This window comes from Centrocercus urophasianus, unplaced genomic scaffold (assembly GCF_019232065.1).
Source record: "Centrocercus urophasianus isolate 14NV4802_14NV808 unplaced genomic scaffold, USGS_Curo_1.0 seq_18, whole genome shotgun sequence".
NCBI lineage: Eukaryota > Metazoa > Chordata > Aves > Galliformes > Phasianidae > Centrocercus > Centrocercus urophasianus.
Genome location: NW_024884733.1, coordinates 19,382,406 through 19,404,520, shown reverse-complemented (window position 1 = coordinate 19,404,520; position 22,115 = coordinate 19,382,406). Strand labels below are relative to the sequence as shown.

The following is a 22,115-nucleotide window of genomic DNA, read 5'->3' as shown; positions in this document are numbered from 1 at the left end:
GATGACAGATTGGTTGCTTTAAACCTCAGACTGTAGTAACTTGACCTGAGACAAACACGCCTCTAGAAAGTGATGTTCAGGGCCCACTCGGGCAATGATCCGACTGCATGTGAGTTCAGAGATTGGCCTGAAGCCCTCAGAGCACTGCATGCCCATACTGCTTTGAGTCTCAGGAGACAGCACCTCTCCCAAGCACGTGTTTCTTTAGCTGTTTATTCCACACGAGAAGCCTGAAGAAAAATCATTCCTCAACTCCGACTTAGAGTCCATAGCAGCTTTGACCTTTATGACCCTTATTTAGGACATCTGAATAATAACATGTTATGTACTGGGTGAAGGTCAGGCACCCTATATATGCAATACTGAGCTGACACTGTGCTGTAACTATTTTAACTATATTACATCTGTCTAAGTTTTATTGGGTTTTAATTAAATGAAATTAAATGAGCGTATATTTAGATTGAGACAGTATAAACTGACATTCCTGCAGATATGCCAGGCTGGCTCTAAGATATGATCTTAATGGAGCAGAGACTTTGCAAACTATTAAACTCTCTCATATAATGAGGTATCTATTTAAATTCTTTTCTTTGAAAAATAATTCTGCCCTACTATGGTGTAGGGCTGGAAAGCTCAATTAGCATCCTGCAGAAAGCATCAGAGACTGCCCGACCCATCACACTTCTCACGCAGAGAGACTGCTGCCACATAAGTGGGGCTCAGCCACTTTGAGGGGCATTCCCTGCTTTGTATCGGCCAGAAACAGAGGAAGGAGCCACAGATGCTAGCAGGGGTTGAAGCTCTGGGACATGAGAAGTGGTAAACTTCTTGCTCCCCACTCACGCTGCGGCAGAGCCAGAGCCCTGGTGAATGCTGGTATCTAATCACCAGCTTCACTCATATCTAGAATTCTCTTGCACTGAACTGTGGAAACCTCCCTTACTACATTAGAGAGCTAATCAATTCCTTTTGCAAGTCTGTGAATGTGTGCTGCTCATTGATTTCTAAAAGGTTCCCTTGACACATCCCTTGGTAATTACTGTGTCTTCAGCAAGCAGCCAGCTCTAGAGTTTGAATCCCAGGTGAAATATTCAATTGAGATGTTGCTGAAGAAGAGCGAAAAGGAAGCAAAACTTGGACACAGTGACAGAGTTTACTGATTTGTTTTCAAACTTTCTATCTCACTAAACTTGTGAAGCAGTTGGTAGAGAGGCAGCCAAGTGCTTGTGAAAAAGAGGATGAAGAACATACAGCAAGTGCATCAGGAGCTGCCTTGCTGCTCATTTATGGCAATTTCTGATGCTGATTTAGTCAGCTATGAAGTGAAACACATCCATGTGTACTTTCCTATTGCTGCTTCCTAAAGCTTCTCGGAATAATTAACAAGTGTGATATTTTCTTTCAGCACAATCAGATCAAGATTAAACCATGTTGTGGGGGAGATAAGCTAAAGGTCACTGGGAAATTTCATAAGCCATAAATGCATTAGTATAATTAGAGCTCACTGGTACATCAAGGTGGGATCAGGAGTGTCAGGCTGGGTTCTATTTTTGATGAGAGTGATGTCTCATTACCCACTCCCCCAAGTAAAATCCTACTTCTTATTATCCAAGCATCATCAGATTTATGCAGAGGACTCCTGCTATGGGGAAATGTGTCAAGACATTCACCTTGCTAGGAGGAAGATAGTGTTGCCCTGGCAGCAGCACTCATAACAAATGGTTTTTGAGTGCCCAGAGACACATCACGGCCAGGCAAGACATTCTGTCTCTTATTTAAGCACGAGATCTTTCCAGAATGAAGCCAATTCAGCTCTGGTCCTTCTGCACTTTCAGCAGGATACCGTGGACTTTTTTTCCCCAGGCTAAAGCTGCTGTATGATGATGTTATGCATTGTTAAATATCTTCTGCAATTCACGCCAGGGAGCTGCTTTTCATCAAGTGAACAGAGCCATGTTTTATTTTCTTTAATTCTCTAATGGGCTTTACAGTCCTGAGAGACTGAACAGCACAGTGGAAAAACAGGAGTTTCTCACTAAAATGAGTGCATTCCAAGCCACCCAGAAGAACTAAACATCTGTATTTCTAAAGCTAATATTCAGCTTATCAAATAGCAAACAAGAAATTGTATATTTCAAAACTGCATCCACCTTCCTTTGAAATCCATTGGATTGCTGCTTCTTAGATTTTTCCTTATTCTTGTAGTGTCACATAGCAAGACTGATAAAGATCTCAACAGCAAACGGAGCATTGTCTTGCAGTGTCTCTGTAAGGAGTGAAGTAGTACATGACCACTGATTGTAAAACTTCAACCACCATCTCATTATACTGATCTGCACTGTGCAAGGGTTGCTGAGACCTGCTGAGCTGGCAGCAAAATGACTGAGTCTAGCAAGGATCTGTGGCAATGTCAAGTTGGTCTATAGAAGAAGGAACCCGGCTGATGTTCCAAAACGAATGTCCATGCCCATCTCTTATAACAAGCCACAATATCCTGGCAGATAGGATCAGCTCCAAACTTGGTCTTATGTTGTAAAAGAAGCAACCTCTCATCAAATTGACAGTTAAGTTTAGAATTGTATTTCAGCATCACAAAGAAAAATAATAGCATCAAGAGCAAAGGCAGGAAGAGTGTAGTTGCTGAGATGCTTACTTGCTTTGCTGCCTTACCCGAGCGGAGCTGCTTGATTCTCCCATTGCTAGTTGCAGTGTCAACAGGCAGGAAGTCCTTGAACCAGGAGATTTCAGGATCGGGGTTACCACTGGCAGCACAGAGCATCGTGGCTGTGCGGGCCTTCTCCACCACCTTCAGCTGTGGGCCCATATCAATGGTTGGGAAGCCAGCTGGGAGGTGGTCTTCTGCAAGAGGAAGAAAAAGCAGAGGTTAAACAGAAATGTTCTGGTATAGCAATGGGAAGCAGTTGTAGTGACAGCGCTACCATTGCACAGCATCTGTGCCCCTGCTGGAAAACAGCAGCTAGACTTCCCTACTGAGAAGGTTTTCAAGCCCTTAAAGCACATTAGGCTCTATAATGAGCATTCATTATACCAATAGAAGCTTCCACTAAATTTAACTCCATTTAAATCAATTGCCTTGGGAAACATCTATAATTTTCATTGATACGTAAGCTCATCTATTGTTGTTAATAATTCTGTAAAAGCAGGTATTTGCCTTTCTGTAGGAGGACCCAGTCGAAGATAACAGACAAATGCAATGCCAAATAGTTTGAGGCATCTTGAAAAGCAACAGCTAAACAATAAAACCCCTTGGAATGGTCCAGAGAGGCCCATTTTCTCTTTTTTTGACTAGGAACATTCTGTCACACTAGTAGGATAGACTGTAAATCTCTTCCTCGTGCCCTCAAATCTGATTCAGAAGGCTTTTAGAAACTAATGAATGTTAAACTAATGGGCCACGCTCTGCTCCAAAGCTGCCCTGCCAAGGCTGTACCGTGGCAAGCTCCTGGTGCATTTTGAGAGCTGCAGACAACAACGAAGATGTGTGACAAATGGCCAGTGCACACTCTGGCTCATCTTACAGAAATACCATAAAATGAAACACCGCTGTAACTGCTACATCATTCATAGAGCAGGTATGAAAACAGTTAATTGGGTTTGCTGCTGCAGAGCACGCTCAGGTAAGGCTGGGTTGAATACATTAGGCAGCCTTCGCTGATAAGCCAAGGCATGCTCCAACATCCTTGTTCAATAGCAGCTGCAGAACTGAGCTCATTTACTCATTCTGTACCGAGATGTACTGTACTCTGCTAAGCCTGAACTGCAATCAAAAGGACATACTTTCACAGAAAAAAAAAAAAAAAAAAAAGAACTCAAAGAACATTAAGAAGCTTTTAAAGCACCAGAAACTCAATTAGTTTCAGTAAGTTTCTTCTTTTTCTCATTTTAAGGGAACTTAGGCAAACCTTCCTCCCTTGCAAATCCAATTCTGTGAGGCTCCCAACTCATTGCAGTGTTTAAACGAACAAGATCTCAGCATTTCCCAAAGTCCCAGAAGAGCCTGAGCGTGCTGCAGTCCTATTTCTCCTGCTACCATCACACACATCAACCTGCATCCCCTCACTTCTACCTGTTCTACTACACCAGCAGCACAAACGCAGCTATGTTAGCTAATTCCTCCCTAAGACCTCAGGAGAATTCCCGAGACCCTTGACTTGCTCGTACACCAAGACTGCAACAGAATGCGACATCTGCTGTAAACAAAACATTGCCCTGGAATATTTTTTTTCGGTGTGGTTGAGAGTGGCTATGAGACATCGAGGTCTTTTACAGGAAAGAAAAAAAAGAAGTTCCTGATGCTTATTTGGAGCACAAACCGTATTTTTTCTCTCAGACAGGCCTCCCTAGAAACCTCTGTCATCATGAGCATTCATAAAAGGAATATTTTTATTATTATTATTATTATTATTAAATGAAAGTTACCAGCAGAAACTAATTCTTTTTTAATTTGCTCTCCATTGATTTTCAAAGACAAAAGACACAGAGAGCTGGAATGACACCAGAGCTAGCATTCAATAGCAAGCAACAGAAGCACTCGATGCCGAGCAATCACAATGCATTCTCCTACGGAGCTGAAAAGAAACAAAAGAAGGGCACACACAGAAGCACGGTCTGGTACAGAGTGGAAAGCAAAAGAAGATACGTAAGAGAAGAGTGACATTCCTTTGGATCAAGGCCATGTTTGCATAAAGTGCAACACCTCTCTATTTATGACATTGGGAGCAGATGTTTATTCTGGGGAGGCTGAAACCCTGAAGTGATCTAATCTAATCGCCATGCTTCGTATTTGCAGTGCTAGTTTGTTCAAGATTTTACATGGAATGCACTAAACTAAGTCTCACCTCGTTAACTTTGTCCAAAGTCCGTGCAGAGGGTTAGCAAACAGCTACGGCAAATCTAAAGTCAGTATTTGTGCAAGAAATCTCTTCCCATCTGCACTGATCCTTTGTCCACAGAAACGAGAGAGGGCAGAAAATCCTTTCCAGCATCTGATCCATGGGACGTGGCCTGCCAGCAGCACTGCAGCTTCACTAAGAATGAGCCGCAGACCAGCAGCAATGCATGAGAGATGTCCCCTTGTCCCAACACTACAGGTGATGACAGGAGCTCAGAACTGCTCCTGCCATGCCTTCCCCTCCAGCAAAATGTCTAATGCAGGGCTAATTATGAGGCTCAGTCATGCCTCGGCTCCTCTCAGCCCTCGCTAGCTGTGCTGACTTGTCTGCACACGGAGCCCGTCAGTAATAGCTATCTATCCTCCTGCTCACGTCAGTATGTGGGCACTCTTATTCTAGAAAATGCATTTGCCAGCACCTGGTTTTATTCAAGGACAGCTAGTACGCTTTGAATACACATTAAAACATTAACTTTCAAATGCAGATTATCTAGACAGCGGTTCTTCTTTATGGGATTTGGATACTGTCAGAAGGGATGTATCTCAGGTAGGCATTAGGTTAGAGCAAGCAAAATCCAGGCACAAGCAGGAATTTTTCAGGCTCTGCTAGCTCTAATTCCCTCCTTAAGAGCACAGCAGCAGAAGCAGGAATGACAGAGAGGAAAACAAGAAGAGAAGAGAGGGAGACAACAAGAAAGAAACGAGAGGATTTTGCAATTGCAAAGTGAAACTTGGAAAAGGCACAGCCAGGCTGAGGTCTTGCTAGCAGCAGTCACCAAGGAGCCAGGAATGTCCCTCTGGCATCTAGCGTGACAGCATGTGCAGAGGATATCTCATGCTCACTCGACAGCTCGCCTTGCTAATCTCCTTGCCGAGGTGACAGAAATCTAACCCCCTGCTCTCACAGCTCTTTTGTGCCACAGATTTCCCTTCTTTAAGAGGGAAGAGAAGGTAAGAAATCTTTCCCACAGCCCCAGACTGCAGCTGAAATCTCCATTACAGACGCTGCAATTACGTAGCACATTTATGGGCTCGCTGGATAAACACCTTTCTCAAGGCTGCTGCTGGGAGACACAACCACAGGGCCTCCTTATTTCCTGTATCATTCCAACCATCAGCTGAGGATAAGGACACTGCAGCAATTGAAGTGTATGTCTTCTGAGAAGCATGGGTCAGCCACAGCATGTAATGGTGCAGCAGCTGCTTACAAGAGAGGCCTGCAGGAGAGCCCATGGCGAGCACAGCTGTTGAGAGCTGAATCCTGCAGGATTACCCCCAGGATGTTGCTCAAAAACTTGTAATCTCTTAGAGAAGAGGAGAACTGGGTATGAGGTTCCTACTAATGCAAACCCTGTATGGCACTCCTTGGTCTTGCATCCGTGCAGCTGTGTTTTGCAGGTCATACTGTGACTTAGCACCTGCAAAAGCTTTCCCCCCCTACTACTGTGAATTTCCTTTGTGCCAACATAATTCACAGAAACGGTATTTTAGAAAAGATAGTGAAAACTGTAAACACATTTATGGGTGTTATTTGTCATATTCCTCTTTGCACAAAAGCTAGGCCTGTTAGTATCATAAGTCCAATTGTTCAGACTGCTGAGGGAGAGGAAAAAAAATGATACCCAATATAATTTGGAAATAGCAAAAAGCAACTTTTCTTATACGTTATAGCCACAGCTGTGAGGTGAATTCTCTTACAATCTATCAAAAGCCACTGCCCCATTGGAAGGGGTGTTCTCAACTCATTTCTGGTGAGATATTGGGCCTTACCTGCTCACAGGGCTGGAAATTGCTTTTCTAGCCCACTGGCTTCTGCGAGTTAGTGTCAGCTGAGGAACTTCCAGCCAAACATCGCTTTTAGGGTAGGAATAATTAAAGTGTAACACAGCTCTGTTTTCTATTCTGCCAGCTCCCCGAAGTCAGGCAGGAACTCGGGACAAGGCAGGAAATGGACTGAGGGCAGAGAGAGATGTCTGGTAAATGCATTTGACTGCAATCAGCACTGTGCAGTAGCAGGATGCATGCACCAAAGGTTATTTCCTTTCCTCCCTGCCCGTTTGGTGGGCCAGGCTGGGATCTCGACCAGTTACAGTCATCAGTGCTGAAGCAGTCCTGGTGAGGCAGGGGTCTGAAGCAATGGAACATGGGATGCTGGAGGGGTTTGCAGAGGAAACCTTTGCCTACTGATGGACTCACAATTGATGGATCAGTGAAATTACTTTACACATTTCACAAGCTTCCAAAGCTTCCCCTGATTCACTAAAACATCAGCAAATGGAAAATTATCAGTGCAAGAAAGATAGCCTGGGCAGTCGGCAATATTATCTAATGAAAGATGCAAGCTAGTAAGATCGTAAGCACACCACAGTCCAGGACATCTGTTTGCTGAATAAACAGCCCTAATTCCTTCAGCACAGGTTACACAGTGCAGCTATTCAATTACCACAAGACAATCAAAAGCACTGGAGCAATCCAGCGGCCCAGAAGAATGGCATCATTTTACATGATAAGAAAACCCTGACACGGCGCTGCTCAGCTTCAACTGATGCTTGCACAAAGAGCAATTTATCAGCCATTTTGAGGTGACACTCTTCCTGCATCCCCATTCTTACAGAAACCCCTGAAGATGCTCACCAACAGCATTATCCAAATCTTTGGCCTCAAGGCTGCCTGGTGCCGGGCTACGGCCCGACAGGGAGAGGGAAGGAGTGCGTGCTGCTGCAGCAGCCAAGTCTCACGCAGGCTAATTAATGCCCTGTTGACATTGGCACCGCCTTGTAATTGCCCAAGGAAAAGGTGGGGCAGTGAAACCAACCTGTTTCAAAGGCAGCAAAGTTAATTGCTGGGTTAGCAAGTATAAAACAGTTTCAGGCAGGCAGAAAACACAAACAGTCATCTATCGATGACAAGGCTCTTAGTGACAAATCTATGTTTGTATGACATCATGCCAACGTGACGTGCTGAAGCTGCCTGCTGAAAACAGGAGAAGGGCCCAGATGAATGGGTGGGTGTGGAAATGAGCTCCAGAAGGACTTTTCTGTGTCACGGTGTAACCACATGAATTACTGCACAAGAGCTTACAGTAAACAAATTATTCGCTATCTCTCAGAAAGATCACAGCAGCAGCACCAAACAGTTCACGAAAGAAAGAATCTGAGTCAGTCCAAAACAAAGAAAGTACTGTAAGGAAAATTCAAGAAAATACAAGATTAGACATGGCAGAAGGGGATAAACTCTCAGGCTGACTGCTGCCCGGGGGGCTCGCAGCGTGGGAGCTGCCGGACCTGCTCAGCCTGGAGGTTAGGAGCCCATAAAACACCCATGGGGGACAGCACTTATCTTTGCTGCCGGAAGGGCACTGCTCACGCTGTCTCTCTGTGGCAGGAAGGCAGGGCAGGATGCTCCTGCTGAGAACCTGTGAGGGCAGCACAGCGTACCCCTCACTGCTCTGATGCAGGATCTGCACCAGCACTGAGATGGCCGGGTACAGCCGCAGCTTCCATTGCAAAGAGGCAGTTCCTCTCTTCTTCACAAATAACAACTTGCGACCTGTGCTTGGCAGAGGGCACACACAGCTGATTAACAGCTGCTGAAGCTGACTCAGAGCAGACCAGAAGCAGGCACTCAGTCACATCCTTGGGCAAATTAAAGGTTTGCACCTACAACCCACTGTTTCAGTCTGTAGTCTAGGGATCTTCCTAACAAATAATAACTTCTGCTCAGGATGTCTTAGCTGTGGAATTTGCTATCAGCTAGGAGACCTCAATCCATGCTGGAAGAAAACAATTATTTACGCCTTTGTCAGATTAGCCTGTGACAGCATCTATGAAATCCCTACTACCACGTCATCCCCCAACCATCCCAGACACCTCTTCGTGCTGCCCATCCTGGCTTCCTCTCTACAACAGTCATTTGCAATCTTGGTCCTAGACTCAAGGTTTCTGGCATATCTAAAAAAGTAAAGATGAAGGAAGATTATTGAAGAAGCTCATCTGCTTAGAATGAACAAGCTCTGTACCACAGGACAGTCTACCCACTGACAGAACCTGGCTGGTGGGATATGAAGTGCAAAGTCCCTTCAGAGGGGAAGACCACTCTAAACCCGCTCCAATATCTGCCTCAATCATAGAGCCATCTCCAGCCATTTAAATGCACAGAAACACCTAAACAAGCATTTCTTCCCCTACAGACTGGAGAAACCAGTCACTCATGTTAAGGAAGTACTAGAAAGGGCTTAGCTGTAAGGTGCTGAAAGTCATTTAAGGGTTCAAGGTATAGCACAGCAGAAACTACAGCAAGAAATGTCAAGAATGTGGGTGAGGAAGAGCTTACACACATGTAGAGCTGATCCTATCTGCGAGAGTCCCCTCCTTAACCCTTCATAGACAGAAATTTTGGTTTATTCTCTCTCCACCAGAAAAAAAACCTACAGCACAATTTCAAAGAGGTAAAAATAGAGTTTTGTGAAACAAGATTAGATTCTTCCAACACCTAACATTTACAAAAACAAAACAGCAACAACAAAACAGCAAAAAATCAACCCAAAACCCAGCGGCTGGAAGTATGCCTTTAAAAAACTCACACAACTTCTTTAAACACAATGAATTCAGAAAGGTTTTGTAGCCAGCTATTATGACTCCACAGAAAAGGAACAGTAAAAGACGACCAAGCTGTGCTTTCAGGCAGGACTGTGCCATTTGTTGGTACCAACTGATGAAAATAACTGCCCGTAGACCTATTTTCAAACCACTGCTTCTTTTTAATATTTTATACTGAGGAATTGAACACAACGGCTGTCGCTGCACATTTCCTTGTGACAGGATATATAAACATACTCCCACTAAAACATACCCCAAACTTCAGCCTTTTCAGAGAAAAGCACATAAATGGCTTACTTGTATTTGAAGTCATTTATGAATCCCTTGCATTTTCCATACCACCTCACCTGCACCGATGTGATATGCCATTAGCATAGAGATTTTCATTTCTAAGATGTGCAATCAATAAAGCATTTCCATATGTCATTAAATACAACATGTGGTTAAATTAATGGAGCATTTGACTTTTGATCCATTTACGTTTGGTTGCAGTTCAGTGCAGGAAAAGATGCATGAGAACAGAGTTAATCTGACAGCAGAGCTCTCCCACGCTTTCTGACACAGAGTTTCAGATTAATGTGAAGCATTCCTGCTGCCGCTCAGTTGGAATGCTAAATCTGTTCATTTCCACTTCACAGGCCAGAACGCAAGATCTTCGGTCACTTAACTCCTGCCAGAAGGGCTGGATCGTGCTAAAATTTGATTTCTATTTAGCTCCTGCAGCTGCCTGCATCACCACCAATCCTGTGGCTTCTTTTCTGGGGGAACATCCCAGCCTAACACAGCAGCAGTGGCCAGCAAAAAACTTTTAGGACTTGGGACAGGAAAAATTTGTGTGCTTTGACAAGATATCCTGCTGAAAATATCTAATTCCTATGTTGTTCCTACAAGAGACAGCAATGCCTTTCCTTGCATCTGTACTACTGGAAAGGAAGGCACACACACAACGTGGCAGAGCAGCAATTGCCAACTTTTTAAGAATAATTGCTCTGATATTACTTGAGAGAGAAGAACAAGTCCCTTTTATCTTTCACCCTCTCCAAAATCCCCAATCAAAAGCTCTTGAGAATGTTGTAAAGGATCTGGAAATATCAGCTTGGAAATTAAAATTTAAGATTGTACTGGGGAGGAGCCAGAGTCATTAGGGAAAGCACAAGCATGCTCCAGTTCTGGGTTCACAAACTGTCAAGGCTTCAAAAGGAAAACAAATTCCCCCCCAAGAAGAATGCCCTCCTGCAATACCTCTTTGCTCTCTGATCTTGAGGACTACACTGAAACTTGGAGGCAACCTCCAAAGTCGCCAAATGATGGGATGGAACAGTTCTGTTCTGTAACACCGTGAGAGCTTGGATCCCAAAGCCAGCAAGCAAGGTGTGTGGGTGTGGGAAAGGAGGACAAACAGACGTCTACAAAAACAGGCTCCTTCGCAGCCAACAGGCTGAAAAACACCAACCCTGCTGCTCTCCACCTCCCTGTATTGCCTCTTCCCTGACCCTCTGCCTTTTCTCCAGTGCCATCCCCCTTCCTACCACTCTCGTGTGAATTCTCGTGCACGCGGCTGTGCCTGCCATTTCCTGGGTGGTTGTGATCTGTGCTCTAAGCAAGTGCTCAGGAAGTGTTATTAATACACATATTTTGTCAAGTTAGCAAAACCAGAATACAGAACCAGCCCCAATAAAGGCCAATATAGTAAAAGTCAAATGAAATTTCTACTCCGAGGTATTACTTTTTAACAACGGTCAAATACTTTTTAATCACCTTCAAGAAAATATTCAGATGTTGGGTCAGGTACTTCTATGACTGAAAATTTCTCATGTATCTTCTGTCGGAGAAATTCTATCTCCAAATAAAACAATAAATGTGAAGTTTCAGTGCACTTGTTCTGCTGAAGCCAATGGAGGCACAGAACTCATTAGTACAGTGTAAGAAAGGTGTTCAGCTAATCTGTCCACCAGACAGATCAGTGAGATGGCAAATTACTGCTTCCTATTCAGAAGCTTTAAAATACTCTATCACATGATGCAACTGGACGCACTGGATAACTAACTTCATTTACTTGGTGGGGAAGTGACTTTTTATAAAGTGAAAGAACACTTACCAGAGTCAGGGACAGAAATATTTTCTTACTAAGAGTTCTATATCCTCATGCAAGACGTCACTTTCTAGAAGATCCATTAATTGCACTGGCTCCAACAGCACTTTAGATGGAGACTCTGGTTACCTTAATAGTCTTTCAGAGACCATGTGAAGTAGAAAGGCCTCAGCAAAAGACCAGCAGCAAGCCAGTGACTACATGCCAACATAAATAAGATGTATTTCCAGACAACTTACGGTCTTTAACGTCAGGATGATGTAATTGATCAGAGTTTACCAGGGAACACATTTTTCACACAGACAGTGAGCATTACGGAGGCTCAGCGTCCTGTTTACTGCTTTGCCACAGCACCTATATTTTCAGAAAGATGTACCATAAAAGGAGGGGCTGATTATTTCAGCAAAAACTTTAAACAAATCCCCAGTGCAGGCCCTCATGAACTGCACTGAGCGTGCAACGGACAAGTGGAAAGCTGGCAGCAAAACTACAGCAAGGCTAAGTGGATAAAAATGGCATCTCTTGGCTGCCGAGGGACACAACATAAACCAAATGCAGGAGATCAGCTAGAACTCCTTTGCCATTCAAGAAAGACACATTTCCTAATATTAAATGTATGTGCTGTTAGTCGAAGGCTCACTTTTGCCAATGAGCAGTATAGAAACCCTGGGTTTCCCCACCTTCTAGCTAGCATGGGATTTCTACTTCTCACATGGGATGGATGTGCTATCCTCAAACGTGGCCCTTGCCTTTTTCCCCAGAACATTCCCAAATACAGACCAAGAAAGCTAAGCAGATGCCCCGATTTGGCAAGCTTCAGCCTCACAAGTCCCTTAAGAATAGCTGACCTTGAAGACCGAAAGATGAGTTGCTATTTTTTCACTGCAGTGTGATCCCACTGTTATTTAGGAAGATCCTTGCATCACCATCATACCAGTGGTTGGGAAGAGCAGTCCCACAGTAGATCCTGAGGCTTCCCTTTTTAAAAAAAATGATTATTTTTGTAATGAAAAATCACAGAAAAGGGGAAAAAAGGTGGGCACTGTGACCTTCCCATGCAATAAAGCCGAGGTGTGGGATAGGCAGGACTGAGAACAGCTACTGGGAGATGTCACGCTCTCAGGCTGTGTGAGTTTTGCTTCATTGCTGACTGAACAGCAGACAGCATTCAGCAGACGAGGGCTGAAGCACTGCGAGGCTGCAGGTCTCAGAAAACAATTACGTGGAAATAGAGTGCACAAATGGGTTTGTCTCCCTTGCTCTGAACCATTTCTCCCGCTGCCCCTCATGTACACACATGGCCGCGAGTGCTCCAGACTGCCACGCTTTGGTGTTTCTATGCAAGATACACATAGCCCAGCTTGCCAAAGGAGGTTGCTCCCACAGGCTCACCTCCAAGGCCACGCTGATGGCTTCACAGGGCTGATGTCGCTGCAGCCCTGCAGGCCTTCTCAATTCGCCAGCACGGAGGTGCTGCACACATACAGCCATGCAGGCACAGTGCACTGTTGCTGCCAGCTGCTGCCTCCTTCTGCCAAGCCCAGGTTCAACCAGATTTTCCAGTACAGATAACAACCACCCTATTTACATTTCATACACCTACAGGGAAGAGAGCCTGGATTTGCTGAAGCGGGTATCTTAGAAGGAAGTTCAGAGGCCAGAAAGCATGCTGAAGCCACAGCAGCCTCTCTGACCCACTCCACCACAGCCCAGGAGGTCTCACAAGGTGTCAGGAACAACATGGCAATGCCAGGGTTTGATTTACTGCCCAGCAAGCAGCGGCTGCCGGCGACCACACAGGGAGTGATCAGGCAGCGCTGTCCTTTACAAGCACTAACGCACTCCCAGATTATGCTGCTGGAAATGAGAGCATGCTTGGGTATAACTAATTGGAAATAGGCCCTGAATTCCTAATAACTGAAGCTATCGTCCCTGGGATTTATGCCAAATTAGAGACAATTAATTTTCCTCTCTTGATTATTACACACCTTAATAGCTCTGTCCTTGAGTCAATTCCATCCTTCATGCGCAGAGCCCTTCAGCTCAGTCGCTAAAATTTGCTGTGCATGAAGAACGGTTAATAAGAAAGTTCTGAATCAAATCCGAGTTACCGTATCAAAATCTCTCATGTTTTACAACAGGAAAAAAAACCCACACAAATGGATTCAAAGCCTGCTTCAGATCCCAGATTATAAAGGCATTTGCCGCATAGCCTCTGCACTCTAGTCTTTAGAGGCCTTAAACAATTCTACATTTCCCTTTAAGACGTGCCTTTAAAATATCACATGGTGGTATATACTGATAATCAGGATTGTTTTCATTAAATGATTTCAGTGAAGTTCACTGGCTTTATTTGATATACAAAAGACTGTTTAACCTTCTCCCAAGATACTCCACTGATGCAATTACAAGCGAGAGATGAGGCACGGTTCCTCCAGCTGCAGCCACGAACAGGAGAGAAAACTTCCTGCCAAGCAGAGGCTGCTGCATGTCTTTCCTAGAGGATGCAAGATGCAGCTATCTCCTTGCAAACAGGAGTACTGTGAACCAGTATTTCCCCAGCTCAGTGCACACAGGCACTAAGGAGGAGATATTAAGAGCAAGTGGGTGTTTCAGGTAAAATAACTGCTAGTCCTGTCCTAAGCATCCCTCATGCATGAAGTAAAACAAGACCCCATTTCCCTTTCTGGAGAGTTACCAGCAAAAGCCGCAGCAGGACTTTTTCTACCTGACGATGTGGCTGTGAGCTTCAGAGCTAACAGGGGCTTGGGCCACGAGCTCACCTGGGACACTAGAGGACACACTAGACAAGGCTGGAAGGTGGCTGGCTGAACCTCAGCTGCTCACTGTGCTGAGCTGTCAGCCAACCCAATGTGCCAGGAGGAGACACTGCACAGTGAGCCTCTCATACTGGAGATGATCATGAGGATCTCCGACTCTGTGAGAAAACATTATTTTTCCTCTTAGAGAGGGGTTTTTAGACTTATGATCTGCCTGAGGGAAGAGAAAGCAGTTCCTCCTGATCCTATCTGAAAGCCAATGTGGCCCCAGCCTGCTCCAGACAGCGCTCAGTCTCCTCGTGACTGGCCCTGTATCCCAGTGGCTGGGAGGGAATCTTGGGGGCTTCAGCATGAATGGAGCTATAAAGCAGAGCGTGATCTGCTGTGATTTTCACCATCACATCTCCCTCCCATCAAACCTGAAACAGATCTCTGTAGAGCCCAGCCATTGAACACTGCCATGTGACAGCTGAAAATCCACATTTTGTACTGTTAGTTGTGTCCTCGAGCTAAGGCTATTATGGCTTTCCAAAGCAGTTTATTCTCCAGGTTTCTTCTTTTCTGTCTGCTGACCTCCCGACACGCTTGGTTTGCACCTACACAGAGATGGAAAGCAGCATCCTCACTGAATGGAAATAGTACAAGGTGTTTTGGGGGATGCAGAACCTCTACAGCCACAGGAGGCACGGAGAGCAAGAAAGCATCCCCTCAACTTGTAGCCCACAAACATCCCCGATCTGTTCCAGAACAACAAATCAACACGGATTCACCTTTCCATACATGCAAGCAGCAATTAATACGGCCAAGTAAATGCAGCACGCAAATCCACAATACCTATTTGGTTGTGAATACCCTGAGACAACGTTACACTGGATAGTCTACATATTTCTTCAGAGAACCCAGAGGTTGGGCTCCAGCAGCACATCAGGCTGGGCTGCCACGTGCACAAACTTCAAGCCCAGACCTTGACACAATGTGAACAAAGGCAAAAGGTTGATTCTTTGCAGAAAACAAGCGGCAAACAAAATAAACAGCATCATCCCGCATTTACACCGACTAACAGAAATTAAATTAGCAAGTAGATTTTGATCATGAAGTGACCTTTAAAAATGACTGAGAGAAAACAACATTAGCCACTGTTATTTCCTCTGATACAGGCCCCTCCTCAAGGCAGTTCTGTCTGCAAAATATTATTGCTTATTTTATTTCACACATTCAAACTGCTTTTAAGAATTTAAGGTGAACCTTATTTTCTTATTTTTTCACAGATAGGTTTTGCTATCTTGTTTCTTCATACAGGCACAAACTGGGAAAGTACTGCAGCTGGACTTAACAAGAAGTGGACAATTTTACGATGCTTAATAACGTTTGTAGCTATAAAAGCTAAAACCAGTAAGGATGATGAAATCTTACGCTCTGGTGCTTAAGGTATTCTCTTCTTCTTGTCCCACATACTGAACTGTGACAACAGTTCATGCCAGGGTGGGAAGGAGGGAGCACGGCTCTGTTCAGACACCTACAGGGCCACCAACTGCTGCTGGAGGTCAGAGGCGCTGCCACCGGGCTGACAGCACATCACTTAACTGTATTTATGACTGTTGCTAACATGCTAACAATTACAGCATTTGTTGCACACATCTGTATGAGTTTTTGAAATCAAAGTGGGCTTTTCTTTCCTGCTGGCTTATGTAGGGTTACGGAAAAATTGCCAAAAATTACACCTAGCAGTTTCAACAATCACATTTTCTGTTGACGCTCTCATCATACCTTGCTGCTTTCTCATTTACATAAAACTGCAAAGATTACGCAGAATTCACATCCGCATTGTGACAAGCTCTTTTAAAAGTTAATACTTCTAGAACACATTTTGACCTTACATTTGGACAGAAGTAATACCATGCATGACTCCATCCTGCACACCAGTTCCCTTATTCATGCGTCAAGGCAAGGGATTTGACTGCCAATGCTTTCTTTTGGCTTGCCAGGTCAGATTTGCCTAAAACCCAAATCAGGACAGAACTGCACTTTCAAAATTTGATAACCTCTTATGGTAGCCAATCTTCTTTTAAACAGTGACACACTGTAATCATTGAACCGTAGACCACAGACCATCTGTCAGCATCATCTCGAAGTCATTTCATCATTGCAAAGGCTTCTGACGTTGGAAGGCCCTTGGCTACTTTTGCCTTTTGTATCTGATATTTTATGTAGTTGAGATTGAGCCACACCATGTCACAAGGGACACCACAGAGAGCAAGGTGGCAGGTGGTTGTACCAAATGATCCAGCAGTCCTTGATACAGCTCAGAACATCACAGCACTGAAGATCAGAAGTTCCAGCAGTTTTTCTACTTCTCATATAACCCGTCTCAATTCTCTCTTGGCTGCACTTTTATCCGCTGCCTAAATGCATCCAAGCCCAAACCTCCTTGCTCCACTGGCCCTGTGCCACGTTCCACAACCCTGTTTTGCTGGGAGCGGTGGTTTGGTGTGCTTGCCAGCCAGTCCTCAGGAGCAGGCTCCAGCCTTCTGAAACCCTCCTGCTCCGAAGGACAGCATTTCACCGGGCTTTGCCCCCTCCCTGACTGGTCTTTCTTGCAAATTTGTCTGCTGATGCAACACTACCTACACAAATACCAGCAAAAGCATGTAAGGTAAAAAACAAAAACCATTTCCCAGTGCCAACCGTCTGACCCCAAGAGTCAGTGTTCCTACAATTAGCTGTCTCATTACCATCTATCTATATGTTAGTCAACAAAACAGCTCTGAAATCTCACATATAATCATCGGCTGAACCAGCAGGAAACATCTGTGCACAAGAGGCAGGGAGCAGCCCCTGCGGACGTGGGGTCTCCTTGTGTACCAGCGAGAAATTCATTGTATTTGAGGGCTTGGGGCCATCTGTGGAGCAGAGAATGCCCTCCCAACTGCTCACAGGGTTCACGCACCTCTCAGTCAACATGAAGAAACGTGCTAATTCTCAGGCAGAGCGGAGAGACGGTAAATGCTCCTCTGAACGTTTGGAGCAGGTTGCAACAGGCTGTGGCTCTGGTGGGACAGGTTTGCCAGCCCCACCTGACAGCCACCCGCGGGCTGATTGCCTCAGCAGGAGGAGGAACAGGAGGAGGATGGAGGCCAGATGGGCTCCACGTGCCCCAGGGCTGAGGTGGGGTCAGCCATCCTGCCTGAGGCCTTGGCAGAACCGGACTGTGTGGGCCCATGGATGAGCACAGCCCGCCTGCGGGTGCAGAGCCTGCCCTTGAAGGCGTGCGCTGTGCCAAGCGCCGCTCACAAACTCGCCCGTTTGCAAGCTGCATGCAGAGCAAGGCATTGCTGCAAACTCATAATTAAATTCATTACTCCATACAATTTTAAGCCATTCTTCAAATAATTACAGTAATTTGATAAGCAGAAATCACATAAACCTGCTGCAGTTTTATCTCTCCCATTTGCTGTCTGAAGGAAAATGTGCGGGTAATTAGTCAGATGATAACAGTCCGGGTTATGCAAGCAAAACAAAATTAATATGATCCCTACTAAAAAAAAACATTAAAAGGAGACCAATTACACCTTGGGCAGCACAGGGTGGGAGTGAGGAGTGCTGCAAGGCCTGAGATGGTGGGAGGAAGGCAATGCCATACCCATGGAGCTGGGCTGTGCCTCCTCCTGGGGAAAGTCCTCTCAGGCAGCCTTGGGAACTGGGAAGCATGGAGGCAAAGGCTTCCTGCAGTCTGCATGGGACTAAGAGAGAACACTCATTAGCACTTCATTGCCAGGAAGGATGGCAGTCCTGGCAGCCCTGCCGTTTCAGAGGCTCCTGACCTTGCTATGAAGCAAGGAGAGGAGCAATGGGAAGTTCACCCTCAGTGGCTCTTCCAGAGAGCTTGTGATTGTGTACTGAAAATGGCACACAATGGCCCTTACGGCCCCTGGAGTTGCCCACCTACCAGTGCCACCAGAGGATCAACAGGGGAAAAAACCATCAGGTGACTGATGAGTTAATCAACCCAGAAGGGTCCGGGATGAGTTTTGCTAGAGATAAGGAAATATGGAGTACATTAATGGGAAAGAGAAACGTGGTCCAACAGAGCGATCGATGGAGATGGGAAGGCCAGGGCTGTGGTTACTCAGTAACTCAGATTAAGAGCTTCATTGGATTTTTGCAACCAGATCTGATGATACCACCGGTGAACAAAGGGTGGCTTCGGGCCCTCATTTCACACAGCAGCGAACGAGAGTCATCAATTTCCTGAAAGTGACTTTATGTCTCGTTAAGACCCATCTAAATTACATACAAGATGACTTCCAAGTAATGGAAAAATGAATTTGCAGACAATCCTTTTTTTTTTCTTCCTTTTCTTTCCTTAAGGATATGTCTCCAACCAGCCTGAAACCAAACAGTTGTTTCAGGGAGAAAAATTCCCATTGCAACTGGGAGATAATTCACCAGGAGTACTTCAGTTTTAAATGCAGCTGCACCTTTCACACTCCTCTTCTTCGCCTGGAGCACGGAGTACCCTGGCCAAGGAAAGCCATTCAAGTCCCAAGCACCACAGATAATATGCAGTTTATGAATGCAGGAAAGATTAGCTTTAAATATCACAGTTTCCAGAAGAATCAGTCTCTATGCAGCAACTCTACAGCAATATATATGTATATATATGAAGATCTTAAAATGAAAGACATTTCACATCCTTAATTCAGAAATAAAAACAAATCAGACTTTGCTGAGTAAGCAAGTTCATTGCAACATAAAGAGGGAGGAGCGGCTGTATAACACACCAGGAGAAAAAGAAACAAACAGGTTCTTTCAGCATTTAATTAACCAGCTGCTAAACTCAGAGTCAAGTATGATGCCTGGAGAAAGACCTTAGCGCAGAGGCTGCGTATTCCTCCGTGACACAGCTGCCCTGTTGCCCACCCGATGGCTCGCTGTGCTCTGCCTCCCTCCCCAGAGCTGCATGCCATGCAAGGGGACAGGCATCATCTCTTCACTGTGAAGTTGATGTAAAACTGGGGCTTATCACCAGCAAGGATGATGGATTTGCTGCTGCTTGGGATATTTTAGGAGAGATCAAAAAAATTAATTCAAGTGTGTGGGAGGTGGGCTGGGAGTGGCACCAGGAGCAATCTTGGGAAATCTGCACCAAACTGAGGAATTGGAAATACTCATGGACACATCAAGTGGCCAAGGACCCTGGCAGAGGGAGGAAGGACCTTGTCCCCACCACACACAGCCCAGCGCCACCTGCAGGGATGGGACAAGCATCCTGCAGCAAACCTGTGCTTTTTGGGTTGTCAGCAGCTCCTGCTCCACCCCAGGATGGGCTCCTTGTTCAGTGAGATGCTAGCTGTATTTCAGTACCACCTAATGACTGCCTATCCTACAAGGAGGTCTGAACAGATAACTTCACCCCCCCTCTGACCTCAGGCTCAGGGTTCTGCTGACAGCGCAAAGCGCACAGCAAACTCGGCTCTTTCAGCTTCACATCTCCGACACGGCCAGTAATCAATACAACACATCGGGCGGCAGCAAACAACTGCTGCCATTTCAGCTGCTCTACCCCAGTCTGATCCCACGTCCCTGCCATAAAGCAGCCCAAAGCCCCGGCACAGTGATGCTGTGAATCCCCTCGCTGCTGCAACCTGGAGGGATGCAGCCTGACCGCTGCCAAGCCGGGCAGGGCAGCTGGCAGAGCACAGCACGCCTGCAGCGCTCCAAACATTTGTCACAATTATTGGGGATTTAAGAGGACAGGGATCTTGTCAGTTGTCTGTAATTTCACTCCGAATGATACCTTCTCTGGAGGAGGTAGCCTGTGAATGAAGCCAGCCTCAAGGGAGGAAGAGAGCTGTCCGCACTGAATGCCTCTTTGATAGGCAGGTCACCTAAACAGCCTCTTCTGCACAGAAGATTGCTGAGGCCTGTGGAGCAAGGGGCTGTGTCCCCAAAACCCAGGCCAGCAGCACATCTCTGGGTGCTGAAGCCAGCTGCCTGCTAGGCACCAAAGGCAGAGCGCTGGAGCTGCAGGTGCCCCAGCTCAGCTGCACTGGAGATGTGTGCTGGTGCTAAAACCAAAGAAAGAACGCTAGGATTTGCATTTGTGCAGGACTGCCAGCTATGAAAAACACGAGCACGTACTGAGCCAGTGGCAGCAACAGCCCCAAAAATCTAGCACAGAGCACTTTAAATGGGAGGGAGGGATACCTTGTGATACCAGACACATTTAATTAAGACACTACTTGCAGCTGTCCCTTATACACACATCCAAAAATCGCAGTGCTCTGCTTCAATTTGCCTAATTCCAGTTTTGTACTACAGCAACACAGCAAGCGCTTTGCTCCCTTTGCTAATTACAAAGACTTAGCTCTCTGGAATGATACCTGATTGCTGGCAATGATTTTTGCTAATGGAACAGCTCATCCTTTCTTATAGCTGAAAATCTGCAAGAAGGAAGTACTCCAGGGGGGAATACATAATGTAGGAGAAGGCATGCTACGCACCTCTTTATATGAAACTATAATCCTAAGGCGTCACAGTTCACACAGTTCCACTCATTGCACTACAGAGGCACTTCTCACACTCGCACCAAGGTTGTGCAATTCATTTCATAATCACCAAAAGTATCATTTCAAATAGGAGTTTTTAACAGTTGCGTGAGATTTTCCAGCGTTTCTGTTGTTACTGCATCATGGTAATTCTTCCTGCAGAGCTGTGTACTGAAGAGCAGAATTTACTTCTCTCCCAGAGCAACCAATTCTTGCTAACTCATGCTTAACTTTTCCTGGATAATTAAATGAATTCTTAGATTCCTTATTACGTCTGCCAATCTCATTACATCTTTCCAGGTTTGTTTTCATACACCAGCAGGACACCAGCATCACCATCACCCGTGGGACACCCATTTGGGAACATGCACTCTGGCATCCTTTCAGTACCTACAGGGAGCCTACAAACAGGAGGGGAATCAACTCCTTGAAATGGTAGGTAACAGCAGGACAAGGGGAAATGGTTTTAAGCTGAGGGAGGGAAAATTTAGGTTGGATGTCAGGGGAAAGTACTTTACAGACAGAGTGGTGAGGTGCTGGAACAGCTGCCCAGAGAGGCTGCGGATGCCCCGTCCCTGGAGGTGTTCAAGGCCAGGTTGGATGGGGCCCTGGGCAGCCTGGTCTGCTATTAAATGGGGAGGTTGGTGGCCCTGCCTGTGGTGGGGGGGTTGGAGATTTGTGATCCTTGAGGTCCCTTCCAGCCCTGGCCATTCCACAAACTGCCTTTCAATGATATGCAGCCACCGAGGAAGATGGGCCATGGACTGTACATCTATTACTGAAATTAAGTGTCCTGTCTGCAAGTGGAAGAACCACCCTGTACAAAGTACTGACTCGGGAAATTCTGAAGGGAAGCTGAAGTTAAATAAATATGAATTTTAGAGATAGCAGAATGAAGGTTGTAAACTCCCAAAGCTTTCCTAGAAAACTGTATCTCAAAGCATTCTAGCTGGATCCTCCATTTATTCATTTGCACCAGAGTACTTCTTAGAGACTGCGTGGCTATGTTTAAAAATATGCACAGCGATCCTTTCATAGCTGGAGAAGCTCCAGAGGATCCCTGGCAGACAGAGCTTAGTGCAAAGTGCACAGCACAGGAGCTGCTCTGCTGAGGTAATGCAAGCAGCTCATTAAACCCCACAGATCCAACAAAGACAGCAAGCAGCACCGCCGGTCCCCACTAAT

The 22,115-nt window shown here is 45.5% G+C and overlaps 1 protein-coding gene across 2 annotated transcripts in view; it reads right to left on the bottom strand.

Moving 5' to 3' along the window:
• The window catches only part of PTPRF (protein tyrosine phosphatase receptor type F), a 292,857-nt gene that overhangs the window by 90,865 nt on the left and 179,877 nt on the right, over positions 1-22,115 (bottom strand). For both annotated transcript variants that reach the window (XM_042819454.1, XM_042819455.1), the window contains exon 6: positions 2,671-2,859. In XM_042819454.1, the coding sequence (XP_042675388.1) occupies positions 2,671-2,859 (189 nt within the window). The remainder of the gene's footprint in view (positions 1-2,670; positions 2,860-22,115) is intronic.